The sequence below is a fragment of the Polyodon spathula genome, chromosome 5 (assembly GCF_017654505.1).
Source record: "Polyodon spathula isolate WHYD16114869_AA chromosome 5, ASM1765450v1, whole genome shotgun sequence".
NCBI lineage: Eukaryota > Metazoa > Chordata > Actinopteri > Acipenseriformes > Polyodontidae > Polyodon > Polyodon spathula.
Window position 1 is genome coordinate 65,867,457 of NC_054538.1, and position 27,097 is coordinate 65,894,553.

A 27,097-nucleotide genomic window follows, 5' to 3' on the forward strand; every position below is an offset into this window, starting at 1 on the left:
ACGCTTTGATCGGTTTGTGTCCATGTCTTTGGAACAGCAGCAATGAGATCCAATTGCCTTTATTCTTTGCATTCTACAGGTGATGTGAACAGTCACATATTATAATTTTGGGAGACCTTATTCTTTTAGCAGTCTATGAAGTAAAGTACTCTGCTAATGAGACATTTAATACCATAAAAAAAAACCCAATGGGAGCATTTCTGGGATAAACATCTTATGGACTAAACACAAACATAAAATACACTTTTGGATACTGGTTTCAAAAGTATCCGAACAGTATGTGATAGAATGCCTGTATAGTTTACATGTTTATGGTGAAAAAGAATCATGCATCTTACTTTTTACCAGTCTTGTATTGTAAAACAGCTGTAAAATATTTAACTTATGTAGACAGGAGTCTCTTCTCAAGGACAGGAGTACATTAGACCAGGATGATTGGGGTTATGTTTTTGTTTCTTCAATATTGATTCTTCCACAATAGTACAGTAGATATGACCTTTGTGAATAAGATACAAACTATTTGAGTTTGTTGCTGTATTTTGTATAATATGAATGTGCCACCTCCATTAAGGGTTAAGGTCAGAGGGATTTTCATGTATTTCATGCAGCGGTCGTGCCATTGAGTAGGTTTGTATTTCTCTTCCCTTCAATAACATGTTATGCAAATGGTGGGTGATCTATGTAGATAAGTCAGTCGTTACAGCCTACATGAAGATTCCAATTCTATCATATGAATGTGGAAAATGTAATTTAAACAAGAAAAGCATCATTTGGTTTACAATACATTCATCATAGAAGAATGCAAGTTTAGGCTTCTCCAGTTTAAACGCTGATGCAACATTCATGAAGCCTTCTGTAACACTCATTCAGGAACTCAAACAGCCAGTCAAAATGCATTCAGTAAATCTTTCAGCAGTGGTGTGTTTTTATAAAATCTACATATGTTGTATTAGGCTCTCTATTTTTCTTCTGATTAAAGAAAATATGGACATAATATGGGCTACAATATTTTGTAACCTAGAATTTATATATTGTATATGCAGTGATTTTATTAACACATTTTGTCTTAGCCTGGGTAACTAGTAAGGAGTCATAGAGAGTAGTATAGGACAGTTAATGTAACATTTACTTTCAGAGCTTCAAACACTAAAGAAATGTTAGTCCAGATGACATACATTTAGACAAGTTGCCTGTAATTTTGTACATGTGCTAGTGAACTTTTAATATCCTGACAGGGGTTTCGTACAGATTATTACAACATACAGATAATGGTGGCAACCAGCTTTAATCTAAATCAACACACATGTTCTAGTATCCCTGGAGCTTTCACATTTACATCAGTACAGTGACCTTGTAAACATATTCAAGGAGGTAGAAGCAAATAAACCCAAGTTTTACAACAATAAATAGAGAAAAAAAAATCAGAAATTACATAATAAACAACACTGTATTACAACAATTAATAGATTATGATTTCATAAATTAATATAATTTGTATACGTATACTGACCGTTTTTATTCATAACAAACAGGTACCACCACACCTTATAAAAAATACAAAATTGCATTGTGCCATAATTGTGTAACACATTATAACATTGTGTCTGTGTAGCAGCATGTCTAAAAGTCACTTTGTGTTTGTCCACTGCTTTTCTTTTGAGAGGCACTTTGAAAGGTGCTGTGCTAATTCCCTGCATGGTCATAACGAGTAATCATTCTCTGTACACGTCATCCAGTTAAAGTAACTTTCGAGAACACATGCTTTGCTTATTTATCCTATTAATGAAACAAATAAAAGAGGTAACTGACGACCCCTGACTTTGCAGCATTCAGAGACAGGGCTTAAGAGGGCACTGACAAAGGAATAACCTTTTTGTTAGGCAGGCAGAGAACAGTCCTACTGGCATAATATATATATATATATATATATATATCTCCATTGCTATGTTCCTCCTGCTGCAGCCCCCATGAAGACAGTGTTGATTGGGGGGAGAGTGGGCACTTCACTAGGCTGCCTGTGTGGGTCCATTACATCCTGGGAATGGTACTGAGTGGAAGATCCATACATACACTGGGAGGAGGGTGAGGAGGAAATGGCACTTGGTATAGTTGGTGCTGTTGAAAAAAAATTTGGATTGCTTAATTTCTGACCTTTACTTAATCAATCCTGACAGTGTCCACTTCCCACATTGACCAACAGAAAAAAAAAAAAAAAAAAAAAAGCACAAGCTATTGGGGATTACTCAGCTTGTAACAAAGCAATAAATATCACAAGGGCAGACGTGTTTGCTACACACAGTGTGAACAAAGCTGTCTCTATGCTAGCGCACAATAGTATTGCACTTAGCGACAAAGGGGAGCAAATGCAAGAGCTAAAAAAGTACAGTCCCTGCTGATTTAATTCAGTGGTTATACATGACAGGCTGGATACACCAAGGCACTGAAATAATTTTCATAAATTGGTACAATTGTCAAAGCAGCATTTAAATTGTAGAGCTGTTGATGAGTTGACAGTTTCAGTACAGTAAAGAAATATATCACTCACCTACAGGGGTTCGGCAAACTAGAGGTGAAGAATCTGTGTAAAAAGCACCTGAAGGCTTCCTTCCATTATCATCTAAAATGTTCAATGGGTCGTGGATGTCACTAAATGCAGGTACTGAACATACAGTACTAACGCTGCTAATAACTGAAACGTGTTGATCAATCATTGAGCCAAGTCTCTGAGAATCAGGGTAGCTGCTGTTCCCATAGTACCCTGAAAAATGAAGGTAGGAATGAGCCATCACTATGGACAGGTAGGCATAAACCCTTCCTCAGTATCAAGGTGAGCTTTGTTTAGTGTATACAGTCTAATGAAAGGTGCACAGTAGTCCAGGGGATCTAGATATTCACCATCAACATTGTTTTATGTACGTTCAACATGGGTTGTTCCTTTTATGCATTTCTGTTCTGCATATAACCTACCATTTGATCTGTTTTTCAAAATCTGGGAATCAAAGGCTTAATATTGCAACATTTCCAGATGAAGTTAATTATGGTGGGTCAATATCTAAAGAACTGAACTGGCTGGCATCTGTGTGTCTTACACAATTGAATAAGACCCTGATATTCACAGTCTCAACTATAGCTAAATGTGGTTGAGTGCAGGACTCAGAGTTCAGATTTGTGCGTGCACACACATTTTGTATCCTCAGTCATGTTATGTGGCAAACAGAAAGATGCATTTCTAGTAGTACCTGTTCTTTATGCTATCACATGACTTTGTGCGATATGACAATATTTCTATTCCGAAAAATGTGCATTTTGTTCAGAAACAATATTACAAAATAATTTCCTATTTGAATTCAACGAAGATGATGAATGAAAAAAACACAAAAAAATATTCAAGGTCATTTTTAATAAACAGACAGCTAATCTGTGGGACAAACCCATTTGTTGCTTAGTTTGTGCAGCTGTAAAAGTCACATTTCCAACCAAATAGCTTAATGGCTGGCCTTTGGATAAGGAGGTCATGTGTTCACTACCAGGCTGAGACTGACTTTGCTTATACTGTACTGAACACACTCTGGGGCAGGCCGTCTGGGTAAACAAACCTTTCCTAAACGATAGCTGGATCTGCAACCCATATTGACAGGTTAAATACAGACATTGAGCTCTCTGCATTTCTGGAGATGATGGGGCAGAGACAGCAGCTAACAAATACTACTAATTATTTCCAAAAAATATAATATTTTTAAATCAATTTTCAATACTCCAATTGTGTTATTAGCACCAAATATGAACCACTTTCCCCTTTTTCTTGTGTCGAAGACCTTTTTGCTTGATAAGTTTACTTGCTTTAGCCCATTAAAATCGTAAGAAAGTGCAGTAAAATACTGAACTCTAAGGATGGTAAAGCACAGTAAAAAGAATTATTAGCCACAGTGAATTCCCTGTAAAAGCATGGGAAAAGCAAGGTATTTCAAACACAGCTGTGTAGGTACTGTCTGTCAAATGTTGTCCACTCAAGCAGCAATCAGTTAATGTGACATGTAGAACAGGAAGTGACCATGTACCAGGAAGCAACAGTATATTTAAGCAATGCATTAAGCCTGGGTTACCACTCGACATTTTACAAGATTAACTAGCATCATGAACAGGTTGTAAGGCCTCTAGTTGTAACCCTGTCAGAAATACAGTGCTTACCGTTCTGTCCAGCAGCTGTATAGGGTGCCCCTTGACAGCTCCCACTCAATGAGTTCCCAACAAAATGAAAGTTGCTGGAGTTAACAAGTTGCATGCTTTGCGCTTCTGCGCTGTTGGGCCTGGCACTGTATGGGGATACTGCACAGCTGCTGCTGAAATAGTCTTTAGACAGCTGCTGTTCACTAAAGGAAGGAAAATGGCTGGAGTCGGCTCTGTGATGATAAACTGATGGAGGGAGGTGCGTCTGGGACCTAAAGATGGCTTGATAGTTAGAGCCAGCACTGTAATAGTTCTGATTTGTCTGTGACAGTGTCTGGTACAATGGATCTGAGAATGTTGCACAGCCGCCATGCGACGGTAGTGCTGGGCAGCCACTCTGGGATCTCACAGTCATCGGACCTTGATTTATCACACTTCCTCTGTTCACCAGCGATGGTGAAATGGGTGGTGTCATTAGTGGACCATTATTGTGAGAAAGTTCCATTTGCCCTACAGAAATGGAAGGATGATATGAAAAAAATATGATTAATAAAAAAGTCTACAGAAATATTAAAAGACATTTAACTAATACAATATTTTTTCCCCAAAACAGAGAGTTAAGTTAATGATTTATACTTTGGCATGCACAAGAATACCTGTGATGTGGAGGTTGTCTGCATCCCCCCCTGGGAATGTAGCCATGTTAGCGCTCATGCTGTGCTGGTTTAGAGAGATATACGTGTGCTCAGATTCATTTTTAGCTGAAGAGTCGCTGGAAAGTGCGCTGGATTTATTCCGGTTGGCAAGAAAGCAGGAGCTTGGGGATGCTGTGAAGGCAGCTTTACTGGCATCTGGCATTCATAAAAACACACACACACACACACACATAAAAAACATGCATCTTAAAACCAAAAGAAATAACCAATAAACGCAGACTGGGGAAAAAATTTACTAACATTTATTTTCCTTTTATGTTCAGCTACTTTATTAAATTAAATTTATAACAGATGGTAAAAAAATACCCTTCCTGTAATAAGGTCTTGTTCTTTTAAGTGTTTGTTGTCCTTTAATCATATATGTGAGGATTCATTTTGCTTACACACTAATACTGCATTAGAAACTTCAGTGAAAATGTAAAGGGAATAATATCTGTTTTGTAAACAGTAAATGGCAATAATCTGTCCAGTGACTTAATGACTAAACATGGTGCAATACAATAAAGAGGAAAGGGCATGTTTAAGAGTCTGAGCCAACAAGACACTAATAAATAAGGTTCCTAAGCCACCTATTTGAAATGTAACAAAAAGGAAAAACTTGTCGCCAGAATGTTTGGTATTCTGATAAGATGTCATAAACAAGAGAAATGAAACCCCAAAATATAAACTCTGAATACCAGAACATGGAAAACGACATATCTCCTAATTTTAGCGGCAATGTGATTAACAGTTATTAATTATTACTGGGACAAATACTCAAATACTTAACTAGTCAGACAAGTGCTTTGAGATGCAAAAATGACCTGATCTGGGATCTCCAGAAGCATCAAATGTAACTACCAATGATTAAATAAAAACTTCTTACTACAGGCTTTTATATATAAAGTACTACCTAGCATTTGAAATACACAAAACATTTTTTTTCCTCAATTTTGTTGGGTAAGTTGGTTGGGTACAAATCAAAGTACAAACAATGCTGGTCATACTACTGTATTCATAAAGGTACAATAAAACCAGAATAGCACTAAAAAGCATAGATCTGAAGGAGGATGTGGGAAGTTAACATTAAACAGACAATATTTCAGGTCAATACATTTCGAGGCAAATATACACTACCTGCGTTTTTCATACACTTGTCTAATAAATTCTGAAGATCCTGCTCTTTGTCATTGTTGAACTGGGTCTCTATGGCCAAAAGAATATACTCATCCAGCAGCATTCTGATCAGGTGAAAGGAACCTGTTGCAGGCAGAGAGAGGATATTATCTTTGCGACCATCTTTTCCACTATGTGTACCGAACAAATAAATAATTGCCAGGCTTCAAATGAGTTGCCCTCAGTTCTTGTTCAAACAATCCACAATAGGGTCACCCTTTTAGAGGCTTTAATCTCTATTCACTGGCTGACCTATGACAGTTTGTTCGATTGCCTTGCAGACAGTTTGGCAACTATTCCATCAAGAGGCAGTCCTGATGAAAGCGAGAGAACCCTCATACTTAATGGGCCACACACAACAGTCTGATAAGAGTGTGCTTGCCTTGAACTGGTCATTTTGTTTTATGACTCATGTACCCATTGTTCTACTCAGATTGCCACTGGAGTCTAAACTGAAGACAATTCTACTGTAGTTCCCTCTTTCAAATCATTTACAAAGGTGTTGTGGGAGATGGGAGGCATTACAACAAAGACAAAGGTTTGGTTAGTAAATAAAAGCAAGCCATATCATCATTTTCAATTATGAAAATTATGTCTTCATTCGGTTGTGAAGCATGCCAGCAGTTTATATTGTCTGCCTTCTGTATGACTATCACTTAATTCATATTCTATCTGCTTCTCAGCGCATACATCCACTACAAACTGTATTAAATGAATAAAAAAAACTGAGAACAGAAACATAGCTGAAAACAAAAACATTACCATGCTTAAATGTCACTGAAATAGGCATTTTCTTGTGGTTCAAATATAAATCCATAATTACAAGACATTAACACTTGACATGACATGCATCAAAGCAAATACATAATAAAGTGGAGACAACATGAATCCTGAGTAATTCTCTAAAAAGCATACAAATGATAAGGTGACAAAAGCTCTATCTTACCAAAACTGGTTGCATTGTTAAGTGTCAGGTTGTGCATCACTCGTGCCCCAAAAAAGCTCCATTTTAAAAGGAAATCTTGGGCTCTCTTTTTCAAAGATCTCCCATTTTGCTTACTTGGCTAAAAAAAAAAGTTATTGAAAATCAGCATCAGGTAAGCTACTTAATTATTTCTAATCTACTCTAAGCAGTGAAGGGGCTGTCAGGGCAAAATACCTTGATGACTCTTTGCTCCACCACAGTATCCAACCAATCAATGAAAGATTCCACGGTTGCGTTTTTCTTGAGAAGGTCCTTTAGCTCTTGAAACACTGTAACAGAGTCATCTAGCATGTAAAAGGGAAAACAGAAGGCACCTTTGTATTCAGATATCTCAAATATTATCAAACCAAAAAAAAAATACATTTACAAAAAAAAAAAAAAAATGAAACATTATTTACAAATGTACAATTCACTTTTTTTAAGCTAAAAGCTCACCAGTATTTATTTATTTTTTTTCTTGAAAGACCAGTTGATTTTAGAGGTGCAGTATGATCCTTAAGGGGTCTGTTTCAGTGACCTGATTTTTCGTGGACCTTATGTCATTACACTTTTATTGTAACTAGTAACGGTAATAAGTGGGTCATTAAATCACAATAGCGTTGCAGTGCAGAAGTAATTAGATCTGCCACTGTTTAACATTAAAAAAGACCACAGGTATTTTAGGTTTAAAAAAAATCAATTACATGATAAAATTAAACCCAAAGAACAGGTCTTTTTCCCATGCTCCTTTGCTCCTTTGTACATCAGGAATTTATATTTTATCTTAAATTGTTTGGACAGGGATCAGAGTAAAACCTGAACATTGGGCAGGCACAAAGAAACAGGGACTGCTAAATAAGAATACTAGTTACTACTCTACTACGTATTGCATGAGAACAAGGCAATTGTGTAAAGACAAAACACTAATACTGCAGGTGTCTTTGTTGACTTACATTCTGAGTAGAGTTCAGAGTCCTGGTGGTCTGTGCAGCCTGACATAGTGAGGAGAGCCTGAGAACCAATGCTGTTTAAATCCACTTTTTCAATGTCACACACCATTGAGTTGACTATATTCTGGTCAAACAAGGCAGGCCTAGCAATCTGTGAGAAAGGCACAGTTATTAGTTACATTTGGTATGGAAATATTTAGCAGTACCAAGATAATTATGTAGCCCATTTTGCTGTGTGACAAATTGCTGATAAACAAATGCTAATATCAAATAAATCACTTACTTGCAAGATCTTTTTTTTTTTTTTTCAGCCCACAAACAACAGCTTTAGGTCAAACCTGTATAATATCACAGAGAACATCAGAGTTTCTTTTACTGCTTACCTGGGCAAGATGTAAAAATGACGTTTGCCGCTTCAGTGAAGACACAAATCTTCGTGCAATGGGAAGTTTTTTCTCAGAAAGGACATCAGGCAGATTTTCCAGAGATGAAACTATCCAGTGTTCCCAATGTTTTGCAAAATTTCTGATTTCTGCAAGCAAACTGGTGGAGAAAAACACATCAATTACCCATAACTCATCCAAATGTAATATTTCCTTCTTTATGCGTGAACATTATTTTCATAGGGTTTGCTTTCACTACCTTCAACACCAGGGGTTTTTAGTAATCCAGCTGCACTTCTATTTTTAATAAATAGTCTACTTAGCCAATATATCACAATAAAAGATACACTGTGAGGACGAGGTTCATCTGCAGTGCCAACAAAGGTAAATGTAATGTCCAAGCAAACTTTCTTTAGACGATGAGACACCTGCACAATTGTTTTTTCATGCACCACAAACCAAGTCATATGTACTGAACAAGGGTACAATGCAGCAGGAACAGACTGTCACTGATTCTTAAACACAAAACCCTCTGTGATTAAGTCTCTGCGTTATTTAGCACGATTTCCTCAAATAAATAAGTACCGACACCATAGGTAAAATAAAAATAAAAATAAATAAATCATTTGCGAGTTTGTAAAATTCACATTTAGACTTATGTGTACAATTTTACTTAGAATAAATAAAGTGGTAGTCTTTGTTTTTATTCAGTGTTTATTGGGGGCACAATAGTTGGAGATATGAAATAGTAGGCTTCCATTATAGTTCGAATAGGGAAAAAATAAGACACAGAACAATTTACCTGAACAGAGTCATCCAATGGCATATACTGTATCCATTTTAGCCAATTGTCCTTTTTAAAAGCAAACTCTGTGGATCAACATAGTCTGTATACTTGTTATTTAGATATAATATTTTTGAAGTATTTTTATTTTATTTTTGTATTTTACCTTTCAGGCATTTCTTGCATTGTGGCAGGGATCAGAACATCAGTCAGCACCTAAACAACAGACAATGCAACACTGAAACTGTTGCTGTTGTTATAGAACACAGATAGAATGAAAGTGCGTCCTGATGTACAAGGTGGTTACAAAATAAACATGCCCCTTTGTACTGCCGCTATCCCCTCCACAAACCCACATCTATTACAGTTACATGTATCAACTAAAATGCCTGTCTTGGAAGTTTCATGCCACAACCTGTCAAGTCTAAATGCTCTATTTTAAATAGTAGTGTATAATGAGTGTCAATAATTATAATCAAATACATTCCTACCTTATACAGTATGGAGTCACACGCGCAGAAAATGTCAATAATAATGGGATTGTCCAGCAGAGGTAACAGGTGGTCTGGCATTCCCTGCCAGAAATGCAGTAGGAAATTCTCTATCTGAAACCATTAAACAGAATGACATCGTTTTCTCAAAGCATTTTAATATGAAAATGAATCTTTATATTATAATTCTTACCTCTTCAAAGTTTCCATTGATTGCATTGTCCAAGATGCACTGACAGTGAGTTTTGTACATCATGATAAGTGTATCCACCTGTCCCAAAAGAACATGTGATTTGCACAGAGATGGACGGGGGAGCAGTGGGCAGGCTGTTTTATATTAGGGTTAATAAGACTGGGGTGTTCAAGTTAGAATAAACTTTGATACAATAATAATCTAATACAAATATATTATTCATTGAAAAAATGACATACAGTTTAATTAATCAGGAGTTTATATCTATGAATGTTTCCATGTGATATGTATAACCCCAGTCTCACTTTATCTTTACCAAGCTCAGATACAGATAATGCAGCTCTTTCTTTTGTTACAGCACAAAGTGAGGGTCTGTATTAATGATACCTTGTCTTTAGAAATGGATCCCTGAAGTACTAGATGTTGGGCACTTGGGAAATCAGGGAGCAGAGTTCCAGTTTTTGAACTAAGAGAATATTTCCGTGTGAACCCTCCCTGTGAAAATAACAAAAAAAAGAAGAAAACTATTTTAAGCACACCTCCTTGGATTATTGCTTATTTCGTTCACTATGTGCTGTTCAGCTCATTGCTGTTTTGTCTAGACTAAAGTTTTGATGAGCAGTCTTTGTCAAAGTCACTTTTTATTACTAAATTTCATTTTCATTATTACTGTGTACCTTATGATTGAGAGTGTACCTTATGGATTCAATATTAGGCATTCAATATAAGCCATGCATTGCTAAACAATTATTGTCAAATTAAAAATCAACAGACCATTTGTGTACACTATATGGCTAACTGATTCAAGAATAATTTTATCATCACCATTAAAATGTGCGCGCACACACACACACACACACACACACACACACACACACACATATATATATATATATATATATATATATATATATATATATATATATATATATGATGATCCATGGTTTGGAAATTCTGGCTTGAGATTGGTTAAAACCTCATCATAGGTGCCAAAATAGATTGAACTATTGCCCTGACATCCTTACACTACCGGGCAACAGTCTCCATCTGTCATGTGATTGGTTCACATCACTGTCAGTTCCACCCCTGAACACCGATTCTGTGACTTAACAGAAAATGAATTACAAAGCATACTACAAAAGAAAATGCTCCAAACACTAAAATAGTGATTGAAACATCACTGTCACTGTCTTCTGACTTTCTGAAATTCAAACAGATTCAACTCGACGAAAACAAATATGATGGGTGGGATATAAACTGGAGGATGCAGCAGTCAGCAAATGTATGTTATTTATTTATTTATTTATGCTGTATCAGCTACATTTAAACAAAATATATACAATTGTATTTACTATCCAACCTTGACTCACTCATTTTCTTGACTCAGCTATAGTGGAAAATCAATAATGTCCCACTATAGACCTCCTCTCCAGTTCCATTATATGCTGTACCAATGAAAGCCAAAAGAGATTCTGTCTCTTTACAGCAAGTGTTTTGTCACTTGGTTTATTAAGGAATTTAAAAAAAAAAAAAAAAAAAAAATCAATTTAATTAGCACAGTTTTGACTCTAATAAAGGAAAATAGTCTTGTGAAATTAGTTCAAAACAGATAAAAAAAAATGTAAAGATTTCATTTCATTAAGGTTTTCAATAACATACATGTTGATCCATTTTGCGGTCCTAATGGATTTACATTACCATGCCAGACTGAGGCTACATTGCCAAACAACATTTAGTTCAGTAACATCTGGTCCAATGGCCATTTAACATTAAGATAATGACTGCACTATACTCTACTTAATTAGCCATGCTGTCTGTAATTACAAAATGATTTTCAGATAACAAACTCCCTTAATTCAGCAACAACAATGAATTAAAAAGCAAGGTACTGGGTAAACTGCACAATGCTGGGGATAATATATTTTGAAACCTGCAGTATCTGGATTTCACAGATTTGTTAGTTACTGATCAGCTTGTTTTGACTTTTAGTTTAAAAAAAATCAGTAAATATAACTGAAATAGTAATATATTATTAATAATAAAGGTAATTCATATTTTTGCAAAGAGCCAAAATAACATTTTAAAATGCTTTTGCACAAAATTGCTGAACTTTTTAAAATGTGTTCATATTTTTGTTTGTGAACAAAACTGATAAGAAAAATAGTCATATGTTGGTCTGCATGCACATTTACTGTTCCTTTTTTAAAATCCCAATTATCAAGTTAACAATTTATGAAGGAGTCCTAGCTTGGAGTTATATTAATATATATGTACTTTATTAACAAAGGGTAAAGTGAAACAGTTGTTTAAGCAATGATTTGCAGGCACAATTCAAAACAAGTGTTTATCATTTCTGTATCAGAATCTGCTGGAGTCTCTTTAAGTGACAGGGCCTAAAATAAATGATAGGTTATAGCACTTCAGACCAAAAGTATTAAAAGTAGTGGTTGACGTATGTAATGATAATTAGGAGATGCAACCTAGTCATATCAAAGCTAGCAAAGCTGGAAACTGAACGTTTACCTCATTTTTGAGCTTGCTTCCAGAAAACCTGAGACAAAACAAAAATAAATATTGCAATCAGTAGTAAGATGCATAATGTTACTGAGCAACTAACTGTATTTACACTGCCTCAATAACAGTGTTTCTACAGTATTAAGCATGTTCCTTCTATTTTAACAAACACATCTAATCAATACTGATACACCTATTCTAATATCTAATTGGAACTATATTAGGTGGCACTCACTCACAGCCTAACTGTGTGCATGGATTTCATTTACAGCATGGAAACAGGTGGCTCTTTGTTTAATATACTATGCAGCGTGTATCATTTTATTTCTGCCTGCTTTCTCCAAAACAAATACCATTTGTGTTATCAAGCTGTTGACTAATAAAACAGATTACTGATAAAAACCAATAATAAAATAAGGCAGAAATGAACTGTGGCTGTTCATCATGTGAAGTTACCTTGTCAAGCCTTTTCCTGAGTACACAGAGTGGTAATATGCACTGCTTTCTTTAATGCCTATCCCATAATAGTGGTATCTGTAATAAGCACAGGCAGAACATTAAAAAAACAAAAATAAGTATTTTTTTCTGGATTTAGTTAAAGAGATGTAGTACCTGTTTTATCATATTTTATCCCGGCCACAAAAGGGGGGGGGGGGATTTGGCAAACAGGAATTTTGTCCCGGGCTCAGGCATTCCAGAGGGTCTGGACTGACCGTTTTATTTAAGAGGAAAACTGAATGTGGCTAGCTATTACAGTTAATTACCCTCAAATTCCAAGGAATGTGTAGTTGTTGTGCACAAGTTTTTACTTAAAAGGAATAACAGCATTGATTTAAAAACTTGCCCGGGACTGTGGGCGGCACTGCTGACAGCTGTTTGGAAAAATTGGTATCGAAGTACACTATGTTCTGTAAGAGCTTTGCTTTAACACTGTAAATCCTCTATTTGTCAGATACTGTAAGAGCTTCCCTTTTTAGTTTTTCCACAGAATGCTTCCATGTGGAAAATGGTGGGGGTACGGCCTAGGTTTGGATAAGATGGCAGTTGAGGTTTTAGGAGTTTCAACAACAGGGCTGATTTCCAAATCCATTTTTGTCATGTTAGCATACTGTAACTTATCATTTAGCAGGTACAACTTTACATATAATGGAAACTAACCAATGGCAATTCATAGTATTATATATATATATATATATATATATATATATATATATATATATATATATATATATATATATATATATATATTTTTAATTAAAAAAAAAAAAAGTATGAAAAACACAGAATCTAGTATAAACAAAACTCCATGTAAATCTTATTTTCCAACGTTGCTATAGCAACTGTACAATTTATTGCAGGCTTTAGTCTGCAGTTCAAAATGATCAATGGGAACCTGGCATGTGGTAATGCGATTGAAAGATTGTGAAAATATTATCACCTCCATTAGCAGATACGCAACTGGTATATTATAATATAAGGAAATGCTGAAACACTACAATCTGCTCTCCTTACTTTGAATGGCCCCTTGTTCCAAGCCTTCTTGTAGTAAGAAGAGGAAACTTCTGGCGTATAGTCTGAAAAAAAGTAAGATTCCTTCTTTTACCGGGCTACATACAGTAGACAGAAAAGTGCTGGGGTTAATATAGTAATATTGTCCCCAAAAAGATCATTGCATTGTTACCTGCTGATGTTATATTCACTGAGCAAGGTTTAAAATACATCAAACAGACATTTCACTTATGTTCGGTGTATTAGCAGACGTTTCAACTGTTGTGCTCACAAACGTGATGCGAACATGCGAAGAAGTACGTCTGCAGTTTATCAATACAAAATTATATATGCCTATTCAATTTTAGCACAGATGCAAACGTAAATGTATATGCATTTACTGTTTACGTTGTTTTATTTTTAGAACACATAATTGCTTAATTGTTAGTAGATCCGTCATTTTTACCTTCCCAAAGGTTGCAGCACACGCAGGTTCCAGGTTCTCTTTACTACAGAAATCCAAGTAATGAGTGTAGAGGATACACCTGGGTAAGCAAACGCCTTCACAGACTATGTAGTTTTCTTCTAGCCTGATAAAGAAAAGTAAACTTTCTGATACAGGTCAAACTTTAATTTATGGTATTATTATTATTATTATTATTATTATTATTATTATTATTATTATTATTATAATAATAATAATAATAATAATAATAATAATGGTTGGTTATATGAGTTCTTGCTACAGTTATTTTGTTATCAAATACTTACCATTGTAGAGTGAGATGAGTTTGCTTTTTTTTGTCCTTTATGATCTGCGTAATACTTTTCTTCTTAAGAGGCTGCTTGCAAAGAAAATCATCCTTGTCGCTTTCTCGTGTATCTAAATCCTCTTCTTCGGAGGAAGGCGTCTCATTGCCATGTTCTACTTCTATAAATACACACACACACACACACATACACACACACACACACATACACACACACAGAACACACACACACACACACACAGACACACACACACACACACACACACACACACACACACACACACACACACACACACACACACACACACACACACACACACACACACACACACACACACACACACACACACACACACACACACACACACACACACACACACACACACACACACACACACACACACACACACACACACAGATACACACACACACACACACACACACACACACACACACACACACACACACAGATACACACACACACACACACACACACACACACACACACACACACACACACACACACACACACACACACACACACACAGACACACACACACACACACACACACACAGATATATATACACACACACACACACACACACACACACAGATATGTATACACACACACACACACAGATACACACACACACACACACACACACAGATACACACACACACACACACACACACACACACACACACACAGATATAGATACACACACACACATACACACACACACACACAAATATTTATAATAAACATCACCACAGATATTGCAGGCAGGTCAGGCTTTGCGATACCGCCTGTATGACTTTTTACATCAGTGACGCGTAGTACGGATTAACCGTACTACGGAATTGCTATACTTATGTTCTAAAAAAAACAACTTTCAAGCACAATTACAAATGTACACTTTACCTGATTTAACGCCTAAATAATCTTCATCTTCTTCAAGTTTGGACGCTGAATTCGTCTTAATTCCAACATTGTGTTCGTTTTCATCAGGGTCAGAAACTGTCGAACTCGTACAGCCAAGTAGCGTCATGTATGGCTCATCTTGGATTGATGAAGAAACCTTCTGCGGAGGTTGAAGATGATTAAATGAGTCCTCGCCATCTGAAGACTCGGAAATCCTTTTCATTGGCATTTTCATGAAAACGTTGTTGCTGTTGTTGTCGTTATATATAGATATATATCCTTCCTATTTGTGTTCACAATTAATTCCAAATAAAAGTTAACATCCTTTGCATCCCAAACTAAAAATCGGGCTAAAGTTCAATTTTCTTCTGAAGACGTTCCTAAGAAAGATTTCTTATGTTCCCCCCATGTAAGGAATATATAATGTGGAGCACAGTTAACCTAATCTCAGTTGCTGGATTTACCATCCTTTGACCCCTTCGGCTCTCCTGATTACGTTAGCTATTTAAAGTAAATCTTAAGAACACGCCTTTTTGTGAACACAACGTTTATATCAAAATAAGAGCATTCATAAATGACAGGTTTATCACTTTCATCCGATAGCTTTTACTATGAAAAAAAGCCACCGACAGCACAGTTAATTAAACCCGAGGCTACGTAGTGATGAATTAGATTTATCATCTTCGCAAAACATGGGGAGCAGATGACAGATATTAATGATTAACTTAAAAGAAACAATAATTTCTGATTTTGCCTTTCAGTTTGATTTTATTATACAGTATGTCTGCCGTCCTTGTCAGCACCACTGAACCGATGGTACAACAGTTAGTGATTGTTTAGTCAGCATACACAGTGACTTTTAAATTGTATTTAATTAAAATTTATATAATGAACTTTCATGTATAAAGAATGGGAAGCACTTTTTATGTAGATTGGGTCATTGTAGGTCAAAGTGTTTCAATTTTCGAACAGTTTTACCTACATTCTATATTCTTTAGCATCCCCGTGGCAACATAAAACTGTTTTATACAGTACACACATTAATCACTCTTATGTCATAGGACCAATCAGATTAAATAGGGCTTCATTCTTATCTAAACATGAATTGTGTTTTGACCCTCCTTATATGGATTCTAGAAACAAAATCTAAACATGATAACATAATATTATTATAGAACATTTGGGAAGACCCGGTATTTTGTTTGTTAAAAATATGGGATTTGATTAGGCCCTGGGGTATATGAAATGGGCAAAAAGGGCAAGTCAGTGGACCACTTTGCAATAATGCTGGGGAAAACCAGTCACCACCGTTTCAGGTGAAAGCACCAAATTAGAAGTCAAGACGAAATTAGAAGTCAAAGAGTCCTGTATCTGACACCTGCAAGTTGTATTGCAATACATGCTTAATATATATATATATATATATATATATATATATATATTATATATATATATATACACACACACACACACACACACACACACACACACACACACACACACACACACAGACTTAAGAGGGACACACAACCTCCTTTTGACAGATGGCATCCTTCAAATCGGTTAGATTTTTTTTTTTTCCAGAGCAATACTGGAATGTAGCCTATGATTATATAAAACCATGTATATAACTGAGCTGTTGAAGCAATTCTTCAGATGACTTGGTATGGCGTTGGTTTATGAATAAGGAAAACATTTAAAACTTTTATATCTCAGACCTCGTTTAAAATATCCTCACTAAACTTGAATAATAAGTACTGGGTCACAGGTTGCTCCAGTTGTTGCTGGACAGTGTGCACACCTATTAAAAAGAACAATGTATCTGCTAGAATTTTGTAGGCAGGTTTGATGCTCCTTCCCTCTGTCCTTTAAAAAAAAAAAAAAAAGCGAGGGTTGTGATTTAATTAAATATAAATTGTTAAATAATTAACAACCAAATTGATTGTTACCTTACGTGTATATTTTTATAAGTATTTTGCTGCCTGAGGTTCTAGTTGTTGCACTAGCTGCTGAATCTCATATGAAATAGTGTTTACTGTAGTTCAGAAACAGTTGAACATGAGGAGTTGGAGCCAGGGTACTCCTTGGTAAATGCAAGGATTTCTGACAGTAATTTTCTGTACACCTATAGAGCAAACCCTTTTTTCAAGGTTACAGTTCATATAAAACAAGGAAAAAAACAAAACCAATCACCACCATTGTACAGTAGCCTACAGTATTAGCCATGCTGTAAGAGCGCAAAGCACTGGTGAACATCAATTCATTACCACCAGTCAATACCAGGGTGACAATTACTTAATATTAGAAATAACAGTTTCTTTCCAAACAAATCACCAGTCATCGTTTGAATAGAAAGTTAAGCAGTGAACTGCATTATGGAGCAAAGCACTAATGGTGAAGGATTTATGAATGGGAAGTTTATTTTTCTGGCAGTTCATTGGCTAGAAAGACCAGTTAGTTAGTTAGTTGTATCTGTCTGTTCCATGTATCACAGAATGCCTCTAGTCTGCTGTATCCAGAAACACTAAAACAGGGATTTTATGATGCACTGTTTTTTGGATGATGGTAATAATAATATTAATAATAATAATATCAGTAATAACACAAATTTGAATGCGATGGATGCAGTAATATGAGATTAAAACCAACATTAGATTACAAATTTATATCGAGAGATTAATCGTGATTAATTTTTTTGATCGCTTGATAGCCTTAATATGTTGTTCGAATTCAGCGGTTTATTAAGCCAGGACAACACTGGACAAGTTTAGCATGCTGCTTTACCAGCCAGTGGTACAAATATAGTTAAGTAGCATTGTGCTACTCAGACTGTGACAAATAATAAAAGAAAAGTAAAAAAAAAAAAAAAAAAAACACTGTTTTGGTCATGTGCTTCAGCCACCCAGTACAGTCTCTGTTTTCTCTCTCTTATAGTCCCGCTTCTCTTCTGAACTTCTTGGGTATTGCTTCTGTGCTATTTTATCCACTCCAGATTGTCTCTCTGTCTCAGCAGCCCAGCTCAGCAGCCCAGCCCAGCCCAGTCTCTGACGTCCCCGGACACCTGCTGCAGGTTGAAGTGTTGACCCTGGGTGACAGAACCTTCCAGAACACGATTACCGCAGACCCAGGTTCGTCCCCATCATGTTGGGGTTGTTTAAAATTTGTAGAACCCCGAAATCGTTTTGTGTTTGGGGTGAGGTTGTCTTGCGAATGACACCATCGCGATGCAGAATATTAACTTAACCCGAACCTGGGGCTCATTTATATACACATATGAATGCGTATCTGCAAGATAAATGTTGAAAGGTGAAATATGAATGAGGTTGCGTTTCCATATAACAACATTCACACCACTCGTTAATCTCACCTTGTTTTCTCACTTAGGGTTTGATTTTCAAAAGGGGCAAAATAAGAACTAGTTTGCAAAATTTTATTAATACCTGATTTATGTAACTAAATCAAGTTATTTATATTTTAAGGGTTCAACAGCTGGATACATGGCACAGCTGTTCCAATCCTTTGAAAGCCATATGTTTAGTGACCCAAATCAAGTTTAAGAAGTCACTTTGTGACCTAGTTCTTATTTTGCCCCTTTTGAAAATCATGCTGTTGCTGTGTATCTATGACAGAGAGAGAGAGAGAGAGAGAGAGAGAGAGAGAGAGAGAGAGAGAGAGAGAGAGAGAGAGAGAGAGAGAGAGAGAGAAACGACGACACAGGGCATCGGCTCACACAAATTACAGTAAGAGATGTGCGTAACATCTTTGACAAGCTGTCTAATGAGGATAAATAGCCAATTATCATTAAAAGAGGGAGGACACCCATCAACTCTTCACCTCACTTGAGCCATATGTGAGCAGACAGACAAAGAGACATCATGCCCTGTCTACAGAAGCTCAAGTCTTAGGCATGTCACATTTTCTTGCCAGCGGTTCCTTCCAAAATGTATTGGGAGATACGTTGGAATGAGCAAGGCATCAGTATGTCACTCCATTGAGGGTGTAACTGCTGCCCTTACAAACCACTGTGAACACATTACATGGCCCATACAAGAATTACAGTCAATGAAGATTTTCATTCCATCTGTGATTTTCCCAATGTGATTAGAGATGTGGATGATACACATGTTCAAATAAAAGCATTGAGTGTTGACGAGTATCATTATGTGTGTCGAAAAGGGTACTGTGCAATGAATGTGAAGATTACATGCGACAATAATCTCATGTCGATGCAAAGTGGCCGGACATCTGGACAAACTGTGCTGCTAAAGACATTAAAGAGGAAGGTAGCTTTCATGATGACTGGCTGGTGGGGACAGCGGATATCTCCTTTCTGAGAGATTTCTTTCTCAGGAAGGAGTTTCAAAGGAGGGGAGAGGGAGTTTCAGAGGAGGTGGAGGGAGGAGGGAGTTTCAGAGGAGGGAGGAGGGAGATTCAGAGGCGGGAGGAGGGAGCTATAGAGGAGGGAAAACATAGGTGGTGTGTCACTCTGGGAGGTCGGAATTTCTCCATTAGTGCTCCTAAACTCTGGAACGCGTTTCCACTAGTTGTGAGAGGCTCTCATTCTCTTGAGAAATGTAAAGCGCTGCTAAAAACCCATTTGTTTTTCCTAGCATTTGGTAATAGGGAGTGTTTTTTAATGTAAATCGTTTTGTAATGTTTGTAGTCTTGTTTTGATTTTAGTTATGACATTGTAATTAGTTTTTTTTTTCTGTAAAGCACTTTGGGATGGCATCGCCATTGAAAGGCGCTATATAAAAATACATTGATTGATTGATTGATTGAAATATTGTAGCATTTTTTTGATTTTTACAAAATAAAAATACTGAAAAATAACTGTAGACATCTATTTCTTGTCATTTGTTCTCCTTGTCCACAAAAGCAAAACTTTTACTACAAAAGATTTTTCCTACAAATATTTGTTTTCAATAAATTTGTAGAAATTATACATTTTAAAAGCCTCCCTGCCAAGCTAATTGTTAGCTGGATAACTCTCACGATAACTTGACAGAAGTCTGGCTTTTTTCCATTCCTTGAAGCAAGTTTAAAGTGTAGCCGACTAAGTTACCATAGCAACACATCCTTAATCTTAAACCTGTTCCAACGCAGGATAACTTAAAGTTAGCCGGATCTGTGTATAAAGACTTGTACTTCTACCCAATGAAAGCACTTGACACACCCCTCTAAAATGGCAACGCCCTTCCTTAGAGATCCCATAGATCAGGGCTTCTCAAACTCGGTCCTGGGGACCCCCTGTGTCTGCTGGTTTTCATTCCAACCGAGCTCTCAATTACTTAACTAGACTCTTAATTGAACTGATCATTTTCTTAAATTAGACCTTTTTACTTGTTTTCAGCTCTTAAACAGTTGCAGTTCAGGTTGAGAAGCCCTGCCATAGATTAAGGAGCAATTTTAATTAGATTAGCTTTTCGTAGGGGAAAGAGTATTGAGAGATCGCTAAGATCCTTTGCATCATTCAGATGTTTTGTATTTGAGCGTTACAGATTCGGTCAGCAAGGTATCATTTACCTAATAAATCTACTAGAGCCGTACATTGCCCATACCACTCGGCGCAGCCGGGCGTTCACAGTAACACAGTCTATATGCATAGGGCTGCGCTTTTTTGCTAGTGCCGCATTCCTATACTCAGTTGGCGATGCTGAAAATATCGGCAAAGCCGCTGCATGCCAGTCAGTCCGAAGGGTCTACCTCGCCCTAAAGAGATTTCTTAATGTGTTCATCACATTCCCGGGACAAACAAGGGGAATCGCCATCAAAGAGGGCTTATATGCAGACGCAGGTAATTTACTAGGTTATATACAATTTAATGAATAGGTAATCCCATCGTTATTGTTTGTTAAGTAGGCTATAGTATTATGCAGAGTTCCCCAACATCATTGGTGCTGTGGACTGCAGTCAGATCCCCATCAAGGCACCCTCAGGACCAAATCAGACAGGTACTTATGATGTTATCACTTACATGAAATTAAAAATGAGCTACAATTCAGCAACTGATGCAAATAATCCAACATTTTAATGACAATTATACAATGCCAGTGGTAGCTGGTGTCAGACTTTGAATAATACTGTACATCATCCATGATTTGACCTAAATTATTCTCAGATGATCTGTGACAGATCCTGCGACATCGCTGTCGCATGTGCGGTGCTCCACAAATTAAAAAAAAAAGTACGCATTTTGCTTATCTGCATTTTTTTCCCCATGCTTCCTCTCTGGACTTGGCAGCAGCAGCAGTGTTGCATGTAGTTGTGATAATGTTTTTATATTCCTCAAAACTTTCCATGATAAGCTCTTGCTCAGTCAGGCTGAAAGTAAGTTGCAATTACTTTGCACGTGCAATTACCCGGATTTCTTAAATCGAAATCGAGTTAACAAAACACTTTTAGCCTGTATTCGCCTTAGAGGAACGGAGATAGTCTGACTTCATTTATCTGGTTAATCGAATCTGGCTAACCTCTGATTAGCTGAATTAGTTAAACCAACTACGAGGAAAAGGGGTCCTGCTGTGTGAAGAGCCTGACTGTGGTACTTCTTGAAAAAGGCACTGTGTAAAGTTAAACCTATGTTTGGTATAAGTGCGTTTGTGTAAAAGTGTTTGTATGTTTTGTATGGCAGGTAAGCAGCTTAGCTGTCCTACATGTTAGTCAGGGACCAGCATATGTGTAGTAAATGCTTGGAAACGCTAGGTTTTTGTTGGTTTGTTTTTTGTTTTGTATAATAAAAGTGGACCTTGTGTGCTGAAAAATCAAGTTCAATCTGTGGGTCACGTTTTTTACTGGAGAGAGAGAGAGCACTAGGGGGCACCGAAGAGTAAAAACTGGTCAGTTCCTGCTTGACCTGTATATTGATAAATCCCACCATAACAATAACAGAGGTATGAGTCACTGCACCAGTTCTTTGCTTGAGTTACTGTAGCATCATTCCTCTCAGGCAATACCCAGTGAAAACAGGCCAATATTCCAGCAGGTAATCATATGTAATGTGAAGTGTTAGATTTTCTGAAATTTGGTTTGCCTCAGGTTTTGGGGAAAAATTTATTTACTGCAAATTGTATTTATTTTGGCAAAAAAAAAAAAAAAAAAAAAGCAGGGTAATTCTAAAAGAAACCGATTCTGTCCTCAACGTGACCCGTTAAACTGTAAAATATGTAAGCTATGTAATAATTATAATAAAAAAAGGTTTGACTATTTTCATCCATAATCTTGCTCGCAATTTTTGTTATTGGACTCTTATTGTATATTCAAATATCTAGACCTATTTTTACCACACAAACAGTACTTCCTTTATTCTTTAATCTGCACTGAAGACACCTATTTCTCTCCTAATGCAGGAAGCTGCAGAACAAAGACCCTGCCAACATAACTTTCACAGACAGGGTGAAGGTAATTAACACAGGCTAATATCATTATTAATTGTTTACGTGTTTATTGCACCTTTTATACCCTACTTTTAAGTTTCAATTGTAGTGCGTATTCTGATTGGCTGCCACTATACTGCACTAACTCTGATTGGCTGCCACTATACTGCACTAACTCTGATTGGCTGAACGATTTATTAAAATCCAATCTAAAATAGGGTATGTAGCGTATTGTGGATTACCGTTACTGCTACTTGTAGAGTATAAATTACATAACATTTTAATATGTTTGATTAAATTAAATTAAATGATTGACAAAGCTGTAAAGGTATTCAATTAATGACTCTGCTAAAGGTTTAGTGTGTTCTAAGGTATTGGGCTTTTGTTCAATAGATTGCAATCATATATATTTTATCAAAACATGCATGTTTGTGTTGGCGTGAGAGACAGAGGGAGGAAATTGGTCTGAAAAAACTCAAAAAGAAAAAGGATCTCAGAGATCTGATGTATTGTGTCAAAATATAATAATGGAACGTAATTACAAACCTTGAATCTTTTCAACGCCAGTTTTCATGAAATAAATAGCTTGGCATTCACATTTAACAGTCTAACACTTTAATGTCAAACTGTAGTTTGATAAAAAAAAAATAAATAAATAAATAAATAAATAATAATAAACTGCTCTAGACTTGTTGGGTAACAACAGCAAAATTCAAGCTGTCACAGTTCAAATCATTAAAATAAAGGTACTTGCAGTATGTGAAACAAGCAATAAATACAATGAAGACTTACACATAAGGTAGCTACTGCTTGTTGTTATGGTAACTAAAAAACTCAAATAAGTGAGCATATTATACACTCACTGTAATTGTCATATTTTGTTCATAGGTGTTAATGGTGCTTTCAGCATTGTTATGGATTGACACTCTTTTTACACTTTGTCACACTCTTATTTTTAATGAATACCACTGTAACAAACTGTATTTAAAGGTGCAGTGCCTCATACTGGACATTTATAAAACAATTTGTACCGGTGTAAGGCCAGAAAGTGGTACATCGTCAGAATGTGGTACGCATACCAAAACCTGACCCAGGTAAGGTCAGAAAGTGGTACATTGTCAGATCTGGTACAGGTGCAATAAATTTGAACTGAAAACAGACAACCAGTTTCTCTTAAAGTAAAAACAATTCACGATGAACAAGACAAAATGAGAAGTCACTGCAAAGTTACAAAAGTAAACACATTTACAAGACCCAATGCATTGCATATGATAAATATTTGCATACTATTGTCTTAATGGTGGACAAATATGATGAATTGGATTACAAATGATCTAAAAGACTGGAATATAAGATCAAGTGCTGCAGACCATCTCCTGCTTAGACTCTTCTTAAGACATGAGATCACTATTGCAGTGGTAGATACTACATATAGAATCTTCTTAAAACATGAGATCACTATTGCAGTGGTAGATGCTACATATAGAATCTTCTTAAGACATGAGATCACTATTGCAGTGGCAGATGCTACATATAGAATCTTCTTAAGACATGAGATCACTATTGCAGTGGTAGATGCTACATATAGAATCTTCTTAAGACATGAGATCACTATTGCAGTGGTAGATGCTACATATAGAATCTTCTTAAGACATGAGATCACTATTGCAGTGGCATATGCTACATATAGAATCTTCTTAAGACATGAGATCACTATTGCAGTGGTAGATGCTACATATAGAATCTTCTTAAGACATGAGATCACTATTGCAGTGGCATATGCTACATATAGAATCTTCTTAAGACATGAGATCACTATTGCAGTGGTAGATGCTACATATAGAATCTTCTTAAGACATGAGATCACTATTGCAGTGGCAGATGCTACATATAGAATCTTCTTAAGACATGAGATCACTATTGCAGTGGTAGATGCTACATATAGAATCTTCTTAAGACATGAGATCACTATTGCAGTGGCATATGCTACATATAGAATCTTCTTAAGACATGAGATCACTATTGCAGTGGCAGATGCTACATATAGAATCTTCTTAAGACATGAGATCACTATTGCAGTGGTAGATGCTACATATAGAATCTTCTTAAAACATGAGATCACTATTGCAGTGGTGGATGCTACATATAGAATCTTCTTAAGACATGAGATCACTATTGCAGTGGTAGATGCTACATATAGAATCTTCTTAAGACATGAGATCACTATTGCAGTGGTAGATGCTACATATAGAATCTTCAAACTCTTTACACTCTACAGAAAATGTTGCGACACAATAGAAAGAAATTGACATCTGGTGCTTGATTGCACATACAGTATGTGAACTAATGGTAATGCAGCTGGTAATTCCAGAAGGGTGGGTCTAGGAATGGATCGGGGGGGGGGGGGGGGATTAGCTTAAGAAAATAGTACTGTATGAAGTTTCATAGTTGTGCAGTGAAATTTGCAATGTAGCAAAATCTTCAGAATACTGTGGTGTAACCAAGGTATGACTACATTAGAACACATTCACACATTTAACATTTTATAATAAAGTTCCATACCTGTCATACAAAGAATGGTGACGCATACTGTAAGCAAATTAGCTGTTTTATTATTACTATATTGCAGGAATTACACACAATAACGAACGTACCAACTGGGGATGATCTCGTGGTTACTACTGAGGAAGGTACAAAACTTGTACGCAAGTTAATACCAATTGCACCAATCGAAGCAAATTTTGTCTCAATTGCAACTAACCCAATGTAACAGTTGTTGCGTTAGTTAACGTACACTGTGCTACTACAGATACAGTACCACAGTCCAGTCTTGTTAAGTGTGATGCTGGATATATAATAGCTGTTTCTTTGTAGAAAAAGGCTTTCACAATAAATATCCTATTTTACATACATATCCTTAGGTAAATAAAAGGCAAATATTTCTGAGTGGTGTTCTGATATGGGAACTTATAACGTTAGATCCTAATAAAAATTTCTGGAGATGGACATGGTCGTTCACTCTGGGTTCAAGCAGTAAAAGTTCAAGAATGATATCCATTTTTCTGGGTTGTTATACAGTGCTGGGCTATCTTTCTTTTTTTTCGCCGCTTCAAAACCGTTGATGTGTGTCCATTAAGCAAATCGCTATTGCCGCACGCCCGCCGCTTCGCTACCCACAAGCGATGCCACGCCGCTCGTGTGTGTCCTAGGCTTTAGGAGTACAGAGAGCAGAAGTCGCTGTAAAGTTTTCTGAGAAGCTGCTAAGAGTTCTTATGGCTGAGGTCACTCAGCATGAAGCTGAGTTGTTTGGAAAAGCCTCAGCCAACACCAGCTATACGACTTTTCTTAGGAAATGATATGTGTTAGCCTGCCCTTTTCAGCATAAAATCCAGAAATTTGCCTAGCACGCAGGACAAGGTTGATTGCGCAGAGAATACAACACTTTCACAAGTGAGGGATAGTGGTCCCTAGATTGACGGAGGAGTCTAGCTCATCCCTCATTTCAGCTATTTGGTCTATGATGACCTGCAGACGATAAAGCTTTAGCACCTCATCCTCTTGCATCCCAAACAAACTGACCCTGAGATTGAGTACACAGGGTCTTCTTTGTCTTGTCCTTCCCCTCCGAACGTGTTCCTGCCTCTCCTCAAGAGCCAAGTATCACTGCATCAGGAAGTGTACCACAGCAGCCATCCTGAGGCCAATGACAGGCCTCTGCAGGTGTGTGCTTTAATACAGCTCTTAATTACTCACGTCTACAGTGGTTTGCACCTTGTAAGAAGAGGTGTAAAGTTTTTGGAGGGTCAGCAATTGCTTAACTGCAAGGCAAAATCCTAACATGACATTATAATGTTTGTGCCCGTTTAGTATCCAGATCCCACCTAATCCCATGCTATTTTCTTAATCTGAATGCATTTCAATATGATTTTAATGGATTAATGATGGTAATGTGCAAATTTGATAGCAGTTCAGAACACCAGGTGAACACCGTTCTTTACATAAGCCGCATTTTTAGTGACTGGTAAAATCAGACTTATGGCTGCTAAACTAGATTTACTGCAGCATTATGGGGGTTTTGCAGCCGCAAATCACTTTGTGCATATCCTTACATCACCCCTATGTGTCGAAACGCGTTGTGTTTGTTTTTTGTTTTAATAATAAATGTTAAAGAAATCTGATGTATAATATTAGCGGTCAAATCTTAAAGATGAAGAGATTTTTGA

At 36.6% G+C, this 27,097-nt stretch overlaps 1 protein-coding gene across 1 annotated transcript; it reads right to left on the bottom strand.

The window, feature by feature from the left end:
* Positions 1-1,518: 1,518 nt before the first annotated feature.
* Positions 1,519-15,847, bottom strand: LOC121315320 (DNA-binding protein RFX6-like). The gene is made up of 19 exons (XM_041249354.1): positions 15,499-15,847; positions 14,577-14,736; positions 14,272-14,395; positions 13,830-13,891; positions 12,774-12,851; positions 12,327-12,354; positions 10,191-10,298; positions 9,804-9,881; positions 9,611-9,724; positions 9,286-9,335; positions 8,336-8,495; positions 7,956-8,103; positions 7,198-7,307; positions 6,985-7,102; positions 6,000-6,122; positions 4,824-5,018; positions 4,189-4,677; positions 2,546-2,758; positions 1,519-2,115 (listed from the first exon to the last, which is right to left on the bottom strand). Exons 1-19 carry the CDS (start codon positions 15,731-15,733, stop codon positions 1,943-1,945), a joined length of 2,766 nt encoding a protein of 921 aa, XP_041105288.1. The 5' UTR covers positions 15,734-15,847; the 3' UTR covers positions 1,519-1,942.
* Between the last annotated feature and the right edge of the window lie 11,250 nt (positions 15,848-27,097).

Coding starts and splice junctions, on each gene's coding strand:
- LOC121315320 (XM_041249354.1), bottom strand. CDS start 15,733: ATGAAAATGCCAATGAAAAGGATTTCCGAGTCTTCAGATGGCGAGGAC. Junction 7,308..7,955: donor CTCTGAACTCTACTCAGAAT/GTAAGTCAACAA, acceptor TTTACATGCTAG/ATGACTCTGTTACAGTGTTT. Junction 6,123..6,984: donor TAACAATGCAACCAGTTTTG/GTAAGATAGAGC, acceptor TGCCTGCAACAG/GTTCCTTTCACCTGATCAGA.